This window comes from Eulemur rufifrons, chromosome 2, assembly GCF_041146395.1.
Source record: "Eulemur rufifrons isolate Redbay chromosome 2, OSU_ERuf_1, whole genome shotgun sequence".
NCBI lineage: Eukaryota > Metazoa > Chordata > Mammalia > Primates > Lemuridae > Eulemur > Eulemur rufifrons.
The window spans coordinates 79,251,271-79,270,199 of NC_090984.1; the positions used below are offsets into that span (position 1 = coordinate 79,251,271).

General features: G+C 33.9%; 1 protein-coding gene across 2 annotated transcripts in view; it reads right to left on the reverse strand.

Annotated features, from left to right (window-relative positions):
• MDGA2 (MAM domain containing glycosylphosphatidylinositol anchor 2) overlaps positions 1–18,929 on the reverse strand; it is a 767,088-nt gene that overhangs the window by 426,038 nt on the left and 322,121 nt on the right. For both annotated transcript variants that reach the window (XM_069464601.1, XM_069464600.1), the window contains one exon: positions 15,221–15,360. Coding sequence is in view for 1 of the 2 variants with exons in the window: in XM_069464600.1 (XP_069320701.1) it covers positions 15,221–15,360 (140 nt within the window). In the remaining variant the exon portion in view is untranslated. Of the gene's footprint in view, positions 1–15,220; positions 15,361–18,929 lie in introns of those variants that run through there.

Below are 18,929 nucleotides of genomic sequence, written 5' to 3' on the forward strand. Positions count from 1 at the left end.
AGTCAAGTTGTTAACACATTTCTGGGACTTGACTATCATATGATTGAATATATTAATATTAATATGTCTAAAGAAAGAATGTGTCAATCAAAACAGGAATTGGTCACCCTGGGGAATAGGAAAACAAGCTTCTGGGATGACAAATTGGGCAATAGTACCTATTTAGGAACTGTCCAAGAGAGGAGGAATCTTTGCTATTGGACTCCAGCCTAGGGTATCCTACCCCACAGTAGATGAGATGGCTTTCCGGTACTTTAAGTGAAAGTCCTGTTCATCAATCTGATTTCTATTTGGCTTTGTGGTTGTCTTATCTACTGGGATAGTGATGCTCTTAGACAAGAGCAATGTCTATTCCATTTGCCATTCCAAGCTTAAAAATGGGCATTTTGGTTATAACTCAGCTTTATTTGTAGCTTACCTACACAAATTAACAAGTGGAACAATGTGTTGTAATCTACAGTCACATTTCTCATTATAAATACCCAACCTGATATTTGGATTGCTTATATGTATATCAGCCTTTAGGAATTTGGAAAATGCAAACCCATCAATAATACGCTTTCATTATGCTAAAAAAACAGATTTATAAACTTATAAAATGAGTATTAGAACCCAGAGTGGCCTTATTTTATGAAGGTAAATGCCGCTGTGTGGCTAACTGCCTAAGAAGCAAGCCAGCATTCCCCAGATGGCACCTGTCTAACTGGTCGTTTATAGACTTATCGTGATTGTCAAAGGACAATTAGGGGAAATCAAAATCTCAGGTAGACAAATGGTTGTGAGGGCAGTTGTAGACTAAGTTTATATGTATTTCTAGTAGCAGATTAAATTTAGTTTTTAGTTTAATCCATGAACATATCAAATCACTAGAGTGCTGGGCTAGAATGTGTAGCAGTACTCACACTGATAAACATGATGTTGCAGGGTACCATCACAATATTGGAACATTTTGTTAACTAACATATTGGCTAAATCAATATGTTGATCTCCAGAAAGGGGATACAAAGATATGTGAGTAAAAGTTTATACTTCATAGAATGTAAAACTTATGGATCACCTATCCTACTTCATGGATCCAAATTCCCTCTGCCTGTAAAAGAGCTAATTGTACCTTTGGGCTGCCTGTTTTGTGCCATATGAACAACAGATGCTATGTTCCGTCAAAGGCAAAATTAACCATGGCTAGTTGTCCATACGAAGCCGAACATGTCTTAGCACGCACTTTTTCTAACTTTGTTCTACTTTCTATGGTACTGATTTTTTGCCCTATATTACAAAAACTAGGCTTCTATCAACTCTATAGTATTCAGAAAAAAGATCATAACTTGGTAGGTTGGTGTAAGTAATAATTTCCAAGCAATGAATTTCTAGGTTTTTGTCTAACACTTTGTGAATACATTTCAGCCACTTGAAATCCCAATGTTTCACTGTTCCATCTGTACTTAAAAATGTGTGCTGCTGTCAACAACGAAATGCAGGGATTAGAGTTAGAATTTTCTTTGACTGAGGGTTTCAACAGCTTCATATTATTGAGTTCCCAAGTGTCATTAAGTCCTAGCTGAGTAATAAAATAAGCAGACACATGAAGTCTTCTAGGTCCCCAAAGTAGTGTTTAATACGTTCCTATAGGCATTGAGGTATATGACATCTAACAGTGCCTCATAGACCCAAGTGAATCTAAAGGTTTCCTTAAATGCTTAATTCTTAGAGGTTAACAGCATATGCACAGGCAAATACACTTTAGTATTTTTGAAAACCAACAGAATTAATTAAAATACTGAACAATCAACCTTAAATGATAGTGCCTATCATATTTATTCATTCAACAAATAAGATCCTCTGTGTGTGAAGCTTTTATGTTTAAGGATATATATACACACATAATTTAATTCTTTCTTTTTTTTAATTTTTGGATACATAATTGTATATATTTATGGGGTACATGTGATATTTTGATACAAGCATACAATGTGTAATTATCAAATCTGGGTAAATGGAATATCCACTACCCCAAACATTTATCTTTTCTTTGTGCTGGGAACATTTCAAAGCTACTCTTCCAGATATTTTGAAGTATACAATAAAATATCGTTAACTACAGTCGCCCTATTGTGCTACTGAACACTAGATCTTATTTCTTCTATCTAATCGTATTTTTATACCTAATAACCAACTCCTCGTTACCCCTACTTCTCCACTATACTTCTCAGCCTCTGGTAACCATCATTCTATTCTCTACCTCCATGAGATCAATCTTTTTAGCCCTCACATGAGTGAGAACATATGACAGTTGTCATTCCGTGCCTGGCTTATTTCATTTAATGTAATGTCCTACAGTTCTATCTGTGTTTTGCTTATGACAGAATTTCATAATTTTTATGGCATAATAATATTCCATTGTGTATTAATACTGAATTTTCTTTATTCATTCATTGATGGGCACTTAGGTTGATGCCATATCTTGGCTATTTTGAATAGCAATAGGTTCCATATATTTTATCCTGCAGAGCAGGACATTTTTGGAATAGAGAAAGGATGGTATTGGAAATATATCAGAACAACAGTCATAAACCAGGGCCATATCAGGCACATCATGACATATATGCACCCTACTATCATAGAAAATGGTAATGAAAAATGCAGTCCTTGCTCTCTAGGCATTTATAGCTCACTGAGAGACAGGAATTTAAAAAAGAATATGATTATTCTATTTTCTTTTTCTATCACCATTATTGTTCAAGGTTTTATATCAAATATTTCCTTGTATGTTTTTATTTGATCCTTAAAGAATCTTATTATATAATTACTATTAGTGTCCTCATTTTATACCTGAAAAAAATGAGTAAAAGAGAGTTTATGTTAATTACCTAAATTCACAGGGCTAGAAAGTAGAGAAGGTAGAATTTAAAACCATACAGTTTGATTCAAAACCTTAACATATCACTTACCTCCCCAAAGTGGCATCTTATGATACATTATAGTAGGGAAAGGATCAGGTATTCTGGGACCACATAAAAGGAGTACCTAAGCAAGCCTCTTAGACCAATCAAAACTCTCAGGAAGAGGCGACGAATAAGCTGTTTACCAAGTTAGCCAAGAGAAAGGGGTGGGAACAAGTGGAAGAGACAAGAAATATAGTTAGTAGGCAAAGCATTGTCATTTCCTTCAAGACTAGTGACACATAGCAGTCATTATATACATTATGTTCCTTTTTTTTTTTTTTTTTTTTTGAAACAGAGTCTCACTCTGTTGCCTGGGCTAAAGTGCCGTGGTATCAGCCTAGCTCACAGCAATTTCCAACTCCTGGGCTCAAGCAATGCTCCTGCCTCAGCCTACCGAGTAGCTGGGACTACAGGCATGTGCCACCATGCCCAGCTAATTTTTTTCTGTATATTTTTGTTGTCCAGCTAATATCTTTCTATATTTTTAGTAGAGATGGGGTCTTGCTCTCACTCAGGCTGGTCACGAACCATGTTCCCTTTTTTATTACTATTAAGGAACAATTGATAAAAATTATTTATATTTACAGTGTGCAACATGTTTTGATATATGTATGCATTGTGAAACAGTTAAATCAAGCTAATTAATATTTCCATCCTTTTACGTACTTATCATGTAAGATCTACTCTCTTAGCAATTTTCATGTATATGATACATCATTATTAACTGTAGTCACCATGCTGTACACTAGATCCTTTAAAGGTAGCCCCAGCACAGGTTCATTAAAGATATGAGCTATCTAATTTAAAAGAACAAATAATATATGTCATGGGTTGAATTGTGTGTCCCCAAAAGACACGTTAAAGTCTTAATTCCAAGCACTTCAGAATGTGATGTTATTTGGAAATAGGGTGTTGCAATGTAATTAGTTAAGATGAGAATACTGGAGTAGGGCGAGCCCTTCATCCAACATGACTGATGTTCTTACAAGAGGAGCAAAACACCAGGTGAAGGCAGATACACGCACATATACATAACATGTGATGGCAGAGGCAGAGACTAGAGCGACGCCCCTGAGAGTCAAGGAACATCAAGGATTGACAGCTACCACCAGAAGCTAAGAAGAGGCAAGGAAGGATTCTATCCAGAATCTCAGAGGAAGGAGGGCCCTGCTGACACCTCGGTCTCAGAATTCTAGCCTCCAAAATGTGAGAGAATAAATTTCTGTTGTTTTAAGCACATTGCTTATGGTTCTTTCTTATGGAAGCCCTAGGAAACTAACACATTATACAATCATGCAATTCAGGCACTTGCACAATTTTGGAGTTAGAGAACCAGTTAGACTAATGTGGGATGTTAGCTGATGTCCAATTTAAATATCTCATGAACTAGGCTTACATTCATTCTATATATTAATACATACAATACTTTTGTGCTGTTTCAGAAAACTCTTTCCAACTATTTGTAAGTTTGATTGGCTACAGTCCATCTTCTTGAAGGTGGTGTGAAAAGTTATTCAAAATTGTCAGTTGCTCTGATTATACATGGTGTCAACACACAAGATCACCTAAATTTGCTACCATATTGCAGACCTGGATGCCTAAAAGTTAATATTGAAAAATCAGAGAATTTCTATGACACTCAATAGAGAAGACACTAATTAACTAAGGATTTTGTTCTGTTCAAGCTTATCCGACATCATTTAATGATTTCTGCCAAAGGCAAGTAAGTAAACAAGAAGGGCCCAGGTTGTACCGGATAATGTTTTCTCATGTACCACAAGAAGCAGAAAAAGGAAGAAATCAATGTTTGCTGATGGAAAAAGATAAAACTGTCAGGAAAATAAATGTTATTTTTAGTTTTTTGTTGAGACCTTGGCACTAAAAGAAAGTCAAAATAAAAGATTAACAATTCCTTAAAAAATAATTGATTGGATCATTCTTAATAACTGTTTCTTTATTTTTCAGTACTGGAAATACATTTTATAAGCACCTTCCTTATATGGCATAAGTTAATCTCTTCAGATCATAGAATGATTTTTATTTCATATTGATTTTGAAGCATCTCTTAGCATTTTCAGAAAAAGGCTGAGATGAGTCTAATTTAGAATAAATGTTTCATGTTTATAACCAGCATTGGTATAGATTATTAATTACCACTGACAGTATATTCTTTAGCATAGAAGTAGATAGGTAGTACTTTCTATAATGTGAGTAAACTTATTAATTTTAAATTTCAAACTTCCATATTTTAAAGTCATTCCAAGAAGTACTTCATTAGATTAGAGATTTGAAAACTGAAGCAAATCTAATTGTCTTAATTGGCATCATTATGTGTTAACCATAAGTGAAAAGGATGAATTTGATTCAATAGGGCCACAAGTAGATCACTACTATATTTACTTCAAGCTACCTCTTTAAAATAGTAGTGATAAATATAACTATAAATGATCATTTACAACATGTTGAATATGCTCAAATGAGTAGTACTTTCTGGACTTTATATAACATATACTTAAAGCATATGCATAACATATACTCATAAAAATGGGTCAATTAATTTGATTATCATTCCCTCATAAAAAATTTACTTCATGCTATGCTAACGTCAGTTAATCTGAGGGAAAAAACTATATTGTGGGATATCTACCATTTAGTGATTGCTCCAGCTAAACAGCACATTTCTTAATTATGTCAATAGGAGTGGGTTTTCTTAAGAATAAAAATAAATGGGAACAGTGACACAGGGAATCAGGAAAACCCAGTACAAGAAAACGTTATTGCTCAGGTCATTGCTGAGAGTGACTGGAGCGCCATTCTACTGGGGACCTCTGAGGAGCCAAGTAGAATGTACACCAGAACTGCCTGACCAAGGGACAAAAAAAAGGGGAGCATGTATTGACTGAATCCTACTCCTTTTTGACCAAAGAGGAATGCAAATTAGCACTACCTCTATGGAAAACAGTATGGAGATTTCTCAAAAAACCTAAAACAGAACTATCATTTGATCCAGCAATCCCACTACTGGGTATCTACCCAAAGGAAAAGAAATCATCACATCAAAAAGATACTTGCACTCATATGTTTATTGCAGCACTGCTCACAATAGCAAAGACGTGGAATCAAACTAAGTGTCCGTCAAAGGATGACTGGATAAAGAAAATGTTTTTATATATACACAATGAAATACTATTCAACAATAAAAAGGAATGGAATCATGTATTTTGCAGCAACAGATGGCACTGGAGGCCATTATCTTAAGTGAAACAACTCAGACACAGAAAGAAAAATATCACATATCACATGTTCTCACTTATGAGTGGGAGCTAGGTAATATGTAAACATGGGCTTAGAGAGTAGAATGATAGACAATGGAGTCTTGGAAGGGTGAGGGAATGGAAGGGGATAGATGATGAGAAATTACTTAATGAGTACAAAGTATGTTATTCTGGTGATGGATACTCTGTGTTCACCACTAAGCAATCTATGCATGCAACAAAGTTGTCCTTGTACCCCATAAATTTATGTAAATTTTTTTAGAAATAGCAATTAGTATTCTAGTGTAAAAAGTAACTAGACCATATTGCTTGATCAGCAAGGAAGTGTACACTAAAACCTGGACTTGCTGCAGAGTTCTATCTTGCTCTGAGCCCTACTTGAAACTGATAACCTTCAAAGTTAACTGATATAGTGACTAGAAGCAATATTCTAGATGTAGTATATGCAGCCCCTAATATCCAGAAGTCTACCTTATGCTGGGACGCCCATCCTTAGTGGTAGGGTTTGTGAGGAATAAGAACTTTTATCACTGTCTGGCATGCACATATCTTACGATGGCATCCAGAGTATTGCTACTTCGTTGCACAGGTAAAAATGTCATGATATAATCAATATAGTGGACTAGTACAGATGCTCCTCAATTTATGATGGGGTTACCTCCTAATAAACTCATTGTAAGTTGAAAATGCACTTAATACATCGAACCAACTAAACATCATAGCTTAGCCTAGCCTACCTTAAACATGCTCAGAACACTTATATTAGCCTACATTTGGGCAAAAACATCTGGCAGCACAGTACACTATAGAGTATTGGTTGTTTACCCTCATTATAGTGGGGCTGACAGAGAGCTGGGGCTCACTGCCACTAAGGAGCACCTTGAGAGAGTAGTGTACTGCATATCACTAGCCTGGGAAAAGGTCAAAATTGAATATAAGGTTCCTACTGAATGCTTATTGCTTTCTCAACAGTCTAAAGTAGAAAAATCGTAAGTCAGGGACTGTCTGTATAGTGTTCCATGGATTACAAGACAATCAAGTTCCCTGTGCAATATAATGTTACAGAGAGTAACAGAGTTAACCCTGACCTAGGTCAGAGCTGTACATATGAATTACTGTCCATTCCACATAAAAACAAACCTTTTAATTCTATTTCTTGATATGCATTGAAAAGCATGCATTTGTCAAATGACTGCATACCAGCTAGTACCAGAGGTGACTTGTTCTTGTGAAGATATCACATCTGGTCCAGCAGCTGTGTTGGTTTGATTCTTTACAATAGTCTATCGTATGGCATAATGCACCTGACGTTTTAGGTATTTTACATGTGAAATGAATAGGTACATGATAGAGACTACCACCTCCTTCTTTGATAAGTCTTCTTTGATGAGTCTTTGATAATCTCTGAAATTTCTCCTGGGATGCAGTATTATTAATGATGTCGTATACTGGTTTGAAGGGAGAGTTTTATAAGATTCCACCAGATCTTTCCTACCAAAATAATTCTGACTTATTCCACAGGTCACATAACTAATGTGAGGATCCTGCCAGCTGCTAAGTATGTCCATCCCAATTATGCACCTAGGAGTCTAGGGGAAATAATCATAGACTAACCCACTTATCTGGGCCAGGACTCCATTTAGCTCTTGCCTTTCATAAGCCCCCACTCTAACTAGGTTAGTGTTACAAGACCTCTGGAGTCATTGCTAGCTCAGACTCCATACCTTCGAGAGCTCTCAAAAGCCCTTGATATTTCTCTTTTCCCAGTGCAAATTGCTATGTAAAATAGCTATTAATCCCTTTGAAGATGGACTCAGATAGTATTTTTCAGGTAATTTTAGTGATATTGCTAGACCTTTCTAAAGGAAACCTGGCTTAACCTGGTGGTTCCATGAAATAGTTTAAATCTGGAAATTGAATAATTGTGACCTTCCATTGTAATGAAAAATGTCAACTTCCTTAAGGTGTCATTTTTGTCTGCTTGTATAAGTCAAGTACCTTGCTAGTCAGCTACCCCTATATTTCACCCCTAAAGACACCATGATCTATTACCAATCACCACAAAGCTGCATTGATAAAAGCATTCTGGTTGCTACTTTGACCTTGCTACCCTTTATACTATTTATATTATTACCTATATTGAGGCTGTTGGTGAAGTGTTACTGCCTAACTTCTGCCATTTCTGAATACTATCATACCTTTGATTTTAGCATCTCCTATTGCAACCCTGGTTTACAGAGGACAGTCACCCCAAGCTTCTGAAAGATGCCAGTGCCCATCTGACCAGTGCATTTCTTACAGTGAATGTACTTTGGGAACTCTCTAAATATAAATCTCGCATGATAAGTCCATGCTAATATTTCCATGTCCCTGAGCGTTCTGAGCCCTCTTCAATAGTCTATGAAGGCAGTTGCTACCTCTCTACCCTACTTACTGTAACTTTTCATGGTGTCTAAATTTCAAAGAACCATCATAACAGCATATTAGGACTGGCTTTTGATAGTCTTACTAATAATTAAACCTAAGTAATGGAAGAGTGTTTTCACTTCAAATTCTCCCTGGCCCAATATTATCAAAATCTAGAACCATATTATAGCTATTTCAAAATCCAGTAGCCAAGTCTGGGTATATGGCTGAGACCAACTTTAACAGGACAGGCAGGACTACTCCACTTACTTTATTTGGTTAAATGCAACTGTACAGTGATGACAGTAATAGTGTAGAATTATTAAGTTTATAGAAGAAATTATTATTTTAAATCAACAACCCCCATCACAAATATTATTATGATTTTTTAAGCATTCATGTTGTGCTAGGCACTCTGTTAAATGATTTACATGTATTGTCTTATGAAGTACATTGACTAATATTTTTTGAGAGAGTATGTGGAATGTACAATAAATGGTTCTTCTAAGCACAAAAATTTTCTATAGAATTAAACAAAAGATGAGTTTTGAGAAAACAATTAGTAGGTTCAGATCTCCTGAGGAGCAATGATGACTGTATTCATGAGAATTTTAATTAAATTTTTTTAAAAATGTTTTGTTAATTTTGACTCACTGGGAGTAAAAAGTATTAGTATTTTGGAAGCATATTAAAGTGTTGGCTCAAAAAAGGCTTTTTCTATATAAAAATCAATGGAAACAAAACAATTTGAAGGTATGACATCAACTATCAGAAAGACTAAATAAGCTATGCTAAGTACATTTACCCATGTAACCATGAACTCAAAGATTTCTGTGGCTTGGGAATAGGACTAGGCATGTATATGGGGGTGGAGGGGGGCAGGGGAGATTGTGAAAGCAGCCATTGATATGGAATTTTTGATTAATAAATTTTTGGATGCTTGTCCTAAGCACTTCTCACATAGCCAAATATTAGTTGTTTTAGTTGGATATTCTTTCACATGATGCAGCAGACAGATCCTATATAAATATATATATATTTATATATTTATCACAGATGAAAAGAGCAAATTATATTGAATTCCATACCACAAAAAGAAATACATGTAATATTTGATTGTTTCTGATTAGATAGCAGAACCCAATTTTATCCATATTAATTGGACATAAATCCAAAAATCTAGTATGTCTATTTTTTAATGTGCATGTATTAGCATTTTTGTAAGAAATTTAATAGACTTAATCAGAAAAAGTATTAAATTAAGAATCAAAATATATAAAATATCTACAAAGAACAATACAAAGGTAGAACTAATTGTTTCAAACTGAAGAATTGGTTACCAAAGTTTACTAAGATTTTCATTATTGTAAGATTAACACCTTAGAATCTGCACAGATTAACAAGGATAAAAATACCAAATACTTTGCAACAACCTTGATAGTTAAAAATGCATTTATATAACAATCAAATGACTAAACATGATTCTATTATAAAATTGAAAAACTAGCCTTGCCTTGTTTTTTATCCAAAAAGCAAGCACTCACTGGAGTAAAGGTGTGATAAACTAGTAGACAATTTTAATGATTCTTAGACGAGTGTTTTGGATATAAGTATTTTTTTTAAACAGTGGTTTTCAGAAATATTTTAGTGATGAAAAATATTCAAATGAAATCTTATCCAGAAAGCTAGCATATAAAATACAGAAAAGTAGAGCTGCTTTGTTTGACGTACATTTTTGTTTTGTTTTTGAAAGGAGAAGGAAAGGTTAGTATCTTCCCACCTTCCAAATATGCATACGCATGTTTATTTCTAAAGCAAATTCAAAGACCCCCACATTATACTGGTTACAGTTAAAACTGTCTTTCTGTCTGAGAAGTCTGTCTGAGAATATTCTAAGTTCAAATTTCAAAATATGCCTACTGAGAACTTCTTTTTAAAAGCCTGTCATGCTTTCTACTACATGATCTCACTGCAACTACAATGTACTGTAATTAAAATCCCAACATTTATTTGGGTGGGGAACATGAAAAGCTCATTTTCTAATTCACAGGGGAAAAATGTTTGAGATCAACTGAGGAAATACTGAAAAACAACTATAAAGAAACGACTTGCTCTTTTATATATCAAACTATATTATAAAGCTATAGAAGTTAACATATAATGGCATTGGTACAGAAAAGAGTGACAGAAGTACAAAAAACCGTAATTTTCTTACTGATAAAAATAGCATTTTAAAAGGGCAGGATGGAATGCTGACTATCTTGTTTGGATAAGGGCAAGATAGAAAAAGAGAAGAAAGAGAAAGAAAGAACACTAGATTAACACTTCATACTATGGAGCAAACAATTTCCTGATGATTAAATTGTCAGATGTATACATAACTACAAGCTCTTAGGAAAAAAACACACATTTTTTTAAAAATATCTTATATGGATATGAAGCAGACCTTGCTAAAGTAGGTACAAAATTCAGAAGCCAAAAATGATTCATCTTTTAAAAACAAAAACCTCTGAAAAATAGCATAAACAATGTTAAAAGACAAATAACACCTCGGGAGGTATTAGTAAAATTTGCAACATGTTTATGAGCAATCAAATTTATTAATAGATAAACTTTACAACTCTCATTGCTACAGGAGTAGGTATCAGATTGAGAAATTTACTGGTAAGTGAATGAGAAACTTCTCTCTTCCACTGAATTTCCAACTATTGTTAAGCTCAGATTAGACAAGCAAGAAAGTTATTTCAGCTTCACAGATCTACAAGAAGACAAGTAGCAAACCAGTAAGAAAGTAGAAGATAAGAACAACCAATAAACAGAGAAGATGTACAAATAATTGATAAATGTGTGGGAAAATGCTCAAACTGACTGGTGATTTAAAATACAAATTTAAACTGCAATAGAATGTAGTATACTTTCTTGCACTCAAATTGGCAAAAAATCAAAAAAAGATTCACTCAAGAAAGTAAAAGGTCACTGTCAACTTTGAATAAATCCATTTTTCAGAAGGAAATTATCCTACAACAATGCTAGCATATATTTCACAAAGATGTACACACACACATACACGCAAGTGTTCATTAGATTATTATTTGTAATAGTGAAAATTTGAGAACTTCCCATAGAGAACCATCAAGCTAGACCCATACTTGGTGCTTTGGACACATGGCCAAGTGAAAAAATTATCTAATGTATTAAAATTGAAAATAGAATATGGACATATGTAATTATATTAATGTAAATGCAGTGAATAAGGACTGCAAGGTGACACACCAAACTATTTAATATTTACCTCTGGGAAGGTGGGGTTGGAGGAGGAAGAGGAACATTCATGCTAAATATTGTATTGTTTAAATCATTTACAAGAAAACTCTATTCATAATTTATTTGAGTTGTGTGATAATTTTGAGAGAGAGGGGAAAGCAGAAAGAGAAAGGGAGGAAGGAAGGAAGGAAGCAAGAAAAGAAGAAAGGAAGGGATTTAGGGAAGAAGAAAGGGAGAGTGAAAGTGAGTCGATAGCTGAATCCTGAAATCATAGACAATTAGAGCTTGTACTAGATTGTCAGATTTACTGACAAAACCTAACTTCCTTTCTTTCTTATTTCATCATGTATCTTTATAATAAACCCTCATTAAATGAGGTAGTCTGTACATAACTCTATTTCTTGCAAGCTAAAAAGGCTAATTAACAGAAATGTATAGGCTCTGCAGAGCATTAAAATAAAAAATACTGAAACTGATTTAAACGCATCTAATTTAAAACAGAATATAGGAATGTTAAAACCATTTTTAAAATCTACTTATTTTCATATGTACACATTCAACTCTAGACCTTAGAGTTGATGCTCCCAAATTACTTAAAAATGAAGCCAACATATGTTTCTATTACATGCCAACATAATGTTTATTATGTACCAAGAATGTGTATATGTAAGCTCTCCAAAAGATTCTATGATATAACTCTGATGGCTATTGTCATCCTTATTACATAGATAAGAAAACTGAGGCATGAAGAGCAGAGTTTAAGGAACTTTCCCAAAGTCACACTGTTAGTTGTGGTGGAGCCGGGGTTATATCCAGGTAATCGGGTCCCAGTGTCATGCTCTTAACCACGGAATTGCACTGACCTCTCCTCGCTTGTATTCCTTGGATACATCAATACCCTCAAGTTATTACTCATTAGAAACAACATATTTTGAAAGAAAAATTTAAAGAGTCTAGGGAAAAAAATGCTGCTTTAGAATACTTGCAGAAATGGATAACCTTTACAACTCTCCCTGCTACAGGAATAGGCATCAGATTAAGAAATTTATTGATAAGTGAACGAGCAACTTCTCTCTTCCACTGCATTTCCATCTATCGTCATGCTCAGATTAGACAAGGAAAAGAGTCATTTCAGCTTCACAATATCAGCCAAGAAAAATCATCCTCAGGACGCATTGCCAACACAATGCCCTTTAGTCTTTGGCCAGGGATGCCAAGCCCCAGCTGTTCTGTCAGCCTTCTTTATACAGTTTGTTGACAAGGAGGAGGCCCAGTTAATTTTCCAAATTGGCAATATACACTGAAATGGATTCACCTGCAAACATTTGAATTATTTCTAGGAATGAATGAAAAAATGTTGATACTGGGACAATTCATTTTTCTTAGGATCAGAAAACAATGAAATGGTTCCAAAAATGGAACAGCTTAGGGGGAAAAATGTTAAGTAATGATTTATTCCTTTGTTTCAGAACTGGTTCTGGACTGGCTAGAGATCAAAGATTGTACTCCTGATTATGAACGATAAAAGGGAATATGTACGGAAAAAATAAGAAATTTGTAATATTGAAAGGATGTAAGAATAGAGAGAGGAATAGCAGAGAAATACCTGGGGTGAGTTAGTAACAGAGATAAGAAGTTGCATTTTTAATTATAATTTGGAGTTCAGAAGGTATAGATTTGGTACATTCAGTGTGGGAATGATGGGAGCCTCAGTGAGCCTTCTCTTGCCATGAACTGCCTCTCGTAAAGCTCCCTGAAGTTTCTTTTAGATTTGTTTAGATGCTCCGGTTTTGATCCCAAACTGGAATCTGGAATTTTTTTTATTTCATGTCTATAAATACAAAAAGTACAATCAATTATAACAACACTAAATTTTCTTTGAGCTAATATTCTCTGCAGTTGATTCCATAATTTTTAAAATTTTGGTAAGATTATTTCATTGGACTCCATTGTTTTCTGTATAAATTTTAAAATAAAAATGCTTTACATACCTGTTTCCTTGTATCAGATTTTAACAATTATCACTTCTGTCCTTATATATTGTCTTTTGAAATCATTTTTTTTCCAACAAAGTCTAATTATTGTGGGTCAAATTTTGTGGAATCAATTTTAAATCAATTTTATTAATATTCTTTAATCTATTTTCATTTAATAACAAATGCTATAATTTGCAATTTTAGACATTGTTTTATTTTTATTCAATAATTTTAATAATTATTTTTTCTAGATTATTTTTGCTTATTTCATTTTACCAAAAGCATAAGTTTTATAGAACATATTTATCATTTCAATTTTATGAATCTATCTATCTAATGTTTCATTCCATGAAGTTTCTTAGGCTCATTTTTATTTGTTCTTCAGGGTCAAAATGGTATGATCAAAAGATCCTTGAGTATTAGTAGCTAAGGATGGCAGAAGCAAAAATCAAGGTTAAAATGGTAAGTTCATAAAACCTTCACACTACTCTTCACTTTCGCCTCTACAGCTATGTTACCTGGATTTTTTTTTTTCTGTAAAAAAAATAGTTAAAATATGTAACTTTGTCTACTAAATGAGACTTCTTTTCTTGCCATAGTGTTTGTGTTCATTACCAATGTGAATTTTCAATTATTCAGGTTATTAACAATAGGAATTATCAATTATTGAGTAAAACATCTCAATACTCTGTATCCAAATTAGATTTTTGCATCATATATACATAACATAAATATATTACCTTATATCTAACTCTTTTGTTTCTGTAAGTTTTTTCTTTGCATATTGTTGTAATCTTAGTGACTTTCGAAAGTCTTAATTGTTATTTCTGCTGTTAAATTAGCTTAAGAAAGCTGATGATTCTGAAAGCCTGAGTGCATATAGCACCTGCAAACGTTTATTTTTCAAAGTTTTCCAGGAATATAATGACTAGGAGTAAGGAGGATACATGTGACTGGTGCATTACATCCTCAGAACAAATGCCTCTTCGGTTGCAATTATGTCATCATGAAATCATGTTCCACATTCTAAAATAAATTCATTGCCATATGAATTGTTATCTTACTGAGATATTTTTGTAGTTGTCTTTTTAACAGCTTCCTTAGAAGTGTTTTCTAAATTTCTCACAATACCAAAACAATTTTATTTCATTTTATTGCATGTGGATGCCTCAAGCTTGAACGTTCGGAAATCACCACTCTTGTCCTGCATTTCACATACACTTTGCACTGAAGTTACACACACACACACACACACACACACGTATTAATAGTTTTAACTAAATCTCCTAAAATATACACTTTTTCACTTCTGAGAAAGGTCAAAGAATTTTCCACGGTGTCACAGTTCGGGACTCACCTGTGGACGTGGATGTCCTGTGACCAGACAAGTCAATTCTAGGGTTTCTCCTTCCCGGATGGTGTAGACCCTTTCGGAGTAGCGCTCCTCCTCAATGTTACAGGCCAACCCTGAGTGCACGATACGAACCGTGGGAGGCGCTGTTGAGTCAGGGACAAAAGAGACAAGATACATAAAAAGATAAGTAAATCGTCTTCCCATGAACCATCCTGATTGTAAGAGCAATTCTTATTAGACTTCACCGTAGTCATATCCATCAATCTCAACACTTGCCAAGCAATTAGATTTTGCTGGACAGAAAACTTCAAACTTATCTTAGCGTCACCAACACATTTGCAGGGGAACAGAGTGGTGAGAGATGCCTCAGGAAATCAGCGTTAGTACAAGATCACATGATACAGTTTGATTGTTAAAATGTGAGAAGGCTCCTTCCTTTCTGAAACCCAAACTTCAGTAAAGAAAAGGTAGTGAAAAAGAATAAAGACAATCGGAAGGGAAAGAGGAATCTAAATTGAAGACAGCGGCATTTATCTACTAATTATATAAGTCCTGTGGTACAAGTAAGAAGCTAAAGAATAAGTTTGTTTCTCAGGAACTGAAGACCAACTTAATTAACAATATTTATAGATGCTTACACTGATATAAGCAAAAGATAATGATTGAATTAAGTCATTGAGGAAGGCAATAAATTATTGATGCCTTAGTCTAAAATTCTGATTCGAAAGAAACTTAGTTCTCATGAAGCTGCTAAAATGCCTAAATATAATTTTCTCCACTTCAGTGCCACAGGGGCCAATCAAATTTGACTAGCACTCCGCTTTCATGTCATTGGAAACAACTATGTACAAAAACCCTATGGGCCATAGAAGTACTGAACTAATAAGATATTGTACCTGCTATCTGGTAAATTACTGACAGCTACTAGCCTCAGATTGGAGAGCATCCCCATTTGTTAACTCAGCATTTTTATTTGTAATACATTTATTTGGGTATGGAAGAAAAAAGGTTATTTTACTTAAAGGCAAGTGGTAAGTCTGTATCTATATAAAAAGACAGTGATCTCAAGAATTTCTGGAAGAAATCTTCAACCTACATAGCAATATTACTAGAAGAGGCTGTGACTGCTTAAAAATTAATGCTGGTACATTAGAAATTTTTTACTTAGCATTAAAAAGATCGTGAATCCTATAGAATTTGAAAGGGAATTTTGTGATTTTATGGGAAAAAAAAAAGACTATAAAGCCAAATTATGGGAATATCCCTTCTGGGGAAACCTGTTTTGAAAGCAAAATAGAATAGTTAATTTCTAATATCTAATTCTTTGTTTCATATTAATATAACATAAATGCACAGGACACTCATAGAGCTTAATCATTGAAAAGGGTATATTTTATTATCCTTCTTTATTTCAGGTAGAAACTAGAAGATGGAAAAGCTCACTTATGGATAATAAAACAATTGGTTATTTCCATCTCTTTCTGAGTACCAAAGCATAATCTTGTTTTTCAACCTTAAAATTCAGCACCCTGCTCTCCAATATGCATCATCAAATGGCATGTAAAAACTTCCAACAGTAGGATATGAATGAAGAGTTTTTCTGGAAAAGTATCTTTTACATTCAGGGTGCATAATAACCACCACCAATAACTTGTTAAAAATACAGATTTCAGAGGTGTACACAGAGACCTGATAAGTCGGCAGAAACCCCAGGAATTTGCATTTTTACCAAATACCCCAGGTAACTTCAATGATACTACTACTTAGACTAGATTATTGGAAATACTGTTCTGGTTCTTGTAAATATTTAACATTTGTTGACTAAAGTAAAATACTCCAAGGGATAAAATGCTTTTTTTCCTTTGACTTTTTAAGTAACTAAACTTCATGCCAAGTATTATTTCACTGGTTTGAAAAATTAAATGACATTTAAACAAATCAAATGTCTAGTTTGGTCTATAAAACCAATTTACCAAAAATTTTCTACATGTCTTTGGACTCTGTCTAGACATCGTAATAATTTGTTTGGTTTTATGACATTAGAAATCCTTATCTTTAGTGTTTCTCTGGGTGCTCTGATACGTTTCACACAATGTTTTTTACAAATCATTTCCGACAGTGATCAAATTTAGACTTCAATTTAGATAAGTAATACTTGCAAGGTATTTATTTTTAGACATCTGTCTTATATAGCTGTATCCATACTATAGAGGTTAACAAACTGATGGCAATCAATAAATGCTTGCAAAACAAACATAGAAAAAATTTAAATAGAAAACATAGACCTACTATCTTGAAATATATTGCCATGCCAAATTTAGCTTCATAAATGATAGCCCACATGTTTATTAATATATCTAATTATATAGTGACATGACATCTTTTCCAGACTAATTTACACTTGTTATTTTTGCTTTAATTCAAATCAATGCATAGTATTGTTATTTTTAAGATATATCTTTCAAAAACATCATTATGCAAATAAGTAGCTTTATTTAAACCATTTAAATTATACAGTAAGCACACTGTGACATTTACAAGGGTTAATTTTCTGCTATTTTCTTCTATATTTTAACACATTCTTGGAAAAGGTAATTGCCTATATACTGCAATGATCATGAACCTACCACCTATCCTGTAGGAGTGTAGAATATTCCACTAAATTATAAGTGTTAAAGATGTATTCTTCTTAAGTATTCACTAAAATATATGCTCAGTACGTTAGCTGCTCCATGACAAGGTGAACATTTTGGAAGCTTCTATTACTTCTTTTGTCTGTAGAAAAGCTCATTTGAAAGGGCCTTAGATAGAGGTCATCCAGGTCAATGCTCTTATTTCCATATTAGGGAAAGAAACCTTGAAGACATCAAATGACCTGGTCACAGTCCTGTGGCTAGTTATAGCTTAAGGGAGACCAAAACCATTGGTGCTTTGTACTTTTTACTACTTCATGCTGTCTATTAAAACTATGCCTCTATCATAGTTAAATCCAGGTTCTAAATAACTCCAAAACTAGACCTAGAGTAGACTAGGGATATAAAAAGGATGAAGAAATTGTTCATAAAGTAGTTAGAGCACCATAACTAGACAAAGAATGTGAGTAGTATAATTCATCCTGCCTCCAGTCCCTGCCAAATCCATGACATCTTACAAGTACCAAACTGGCATTTTGAAATTTCTATTTTTACTATTTTCCTGATTAAGAATCTACATTATCCTCTGATGACTTTTCACAGCATCCTCATACCTTTGCATGGGTGGCATTTAGATTCTCTGTAAAGGGTCCTCAGACTGACCATCCAACCTGAAACCTCATTTCTCTGTAATAAGCAGCCTATCACCTGTGGAAAGGTGAAGGACCCTGAGATTTTAAGTGTCTTTGCTCATGATGTTCCCCACCTAGAATTCCCATAATGATATTTGGACCAATGTTCCTGAAACCCTCTTTTTTCCAGGAGATATGTATTGCTTGGTGATTTTCCTGTTTCTTAATATTCTAATTTGATATTAAGCACCTCAGTGTCAGGATGAGCATCATATTTAGCATCAGCCTCAGATCATATAATTCAGAGCACAGATAGGTATTTATTTAATAATTGCTTTATAATTTCTGTTTTAGCAAATATCACTTTAATGACACCAAACTCCTATTTTAGCCAAATATCAACAATTATGACACTGCATTTACTTACTTTAAATATAATTGCAATTT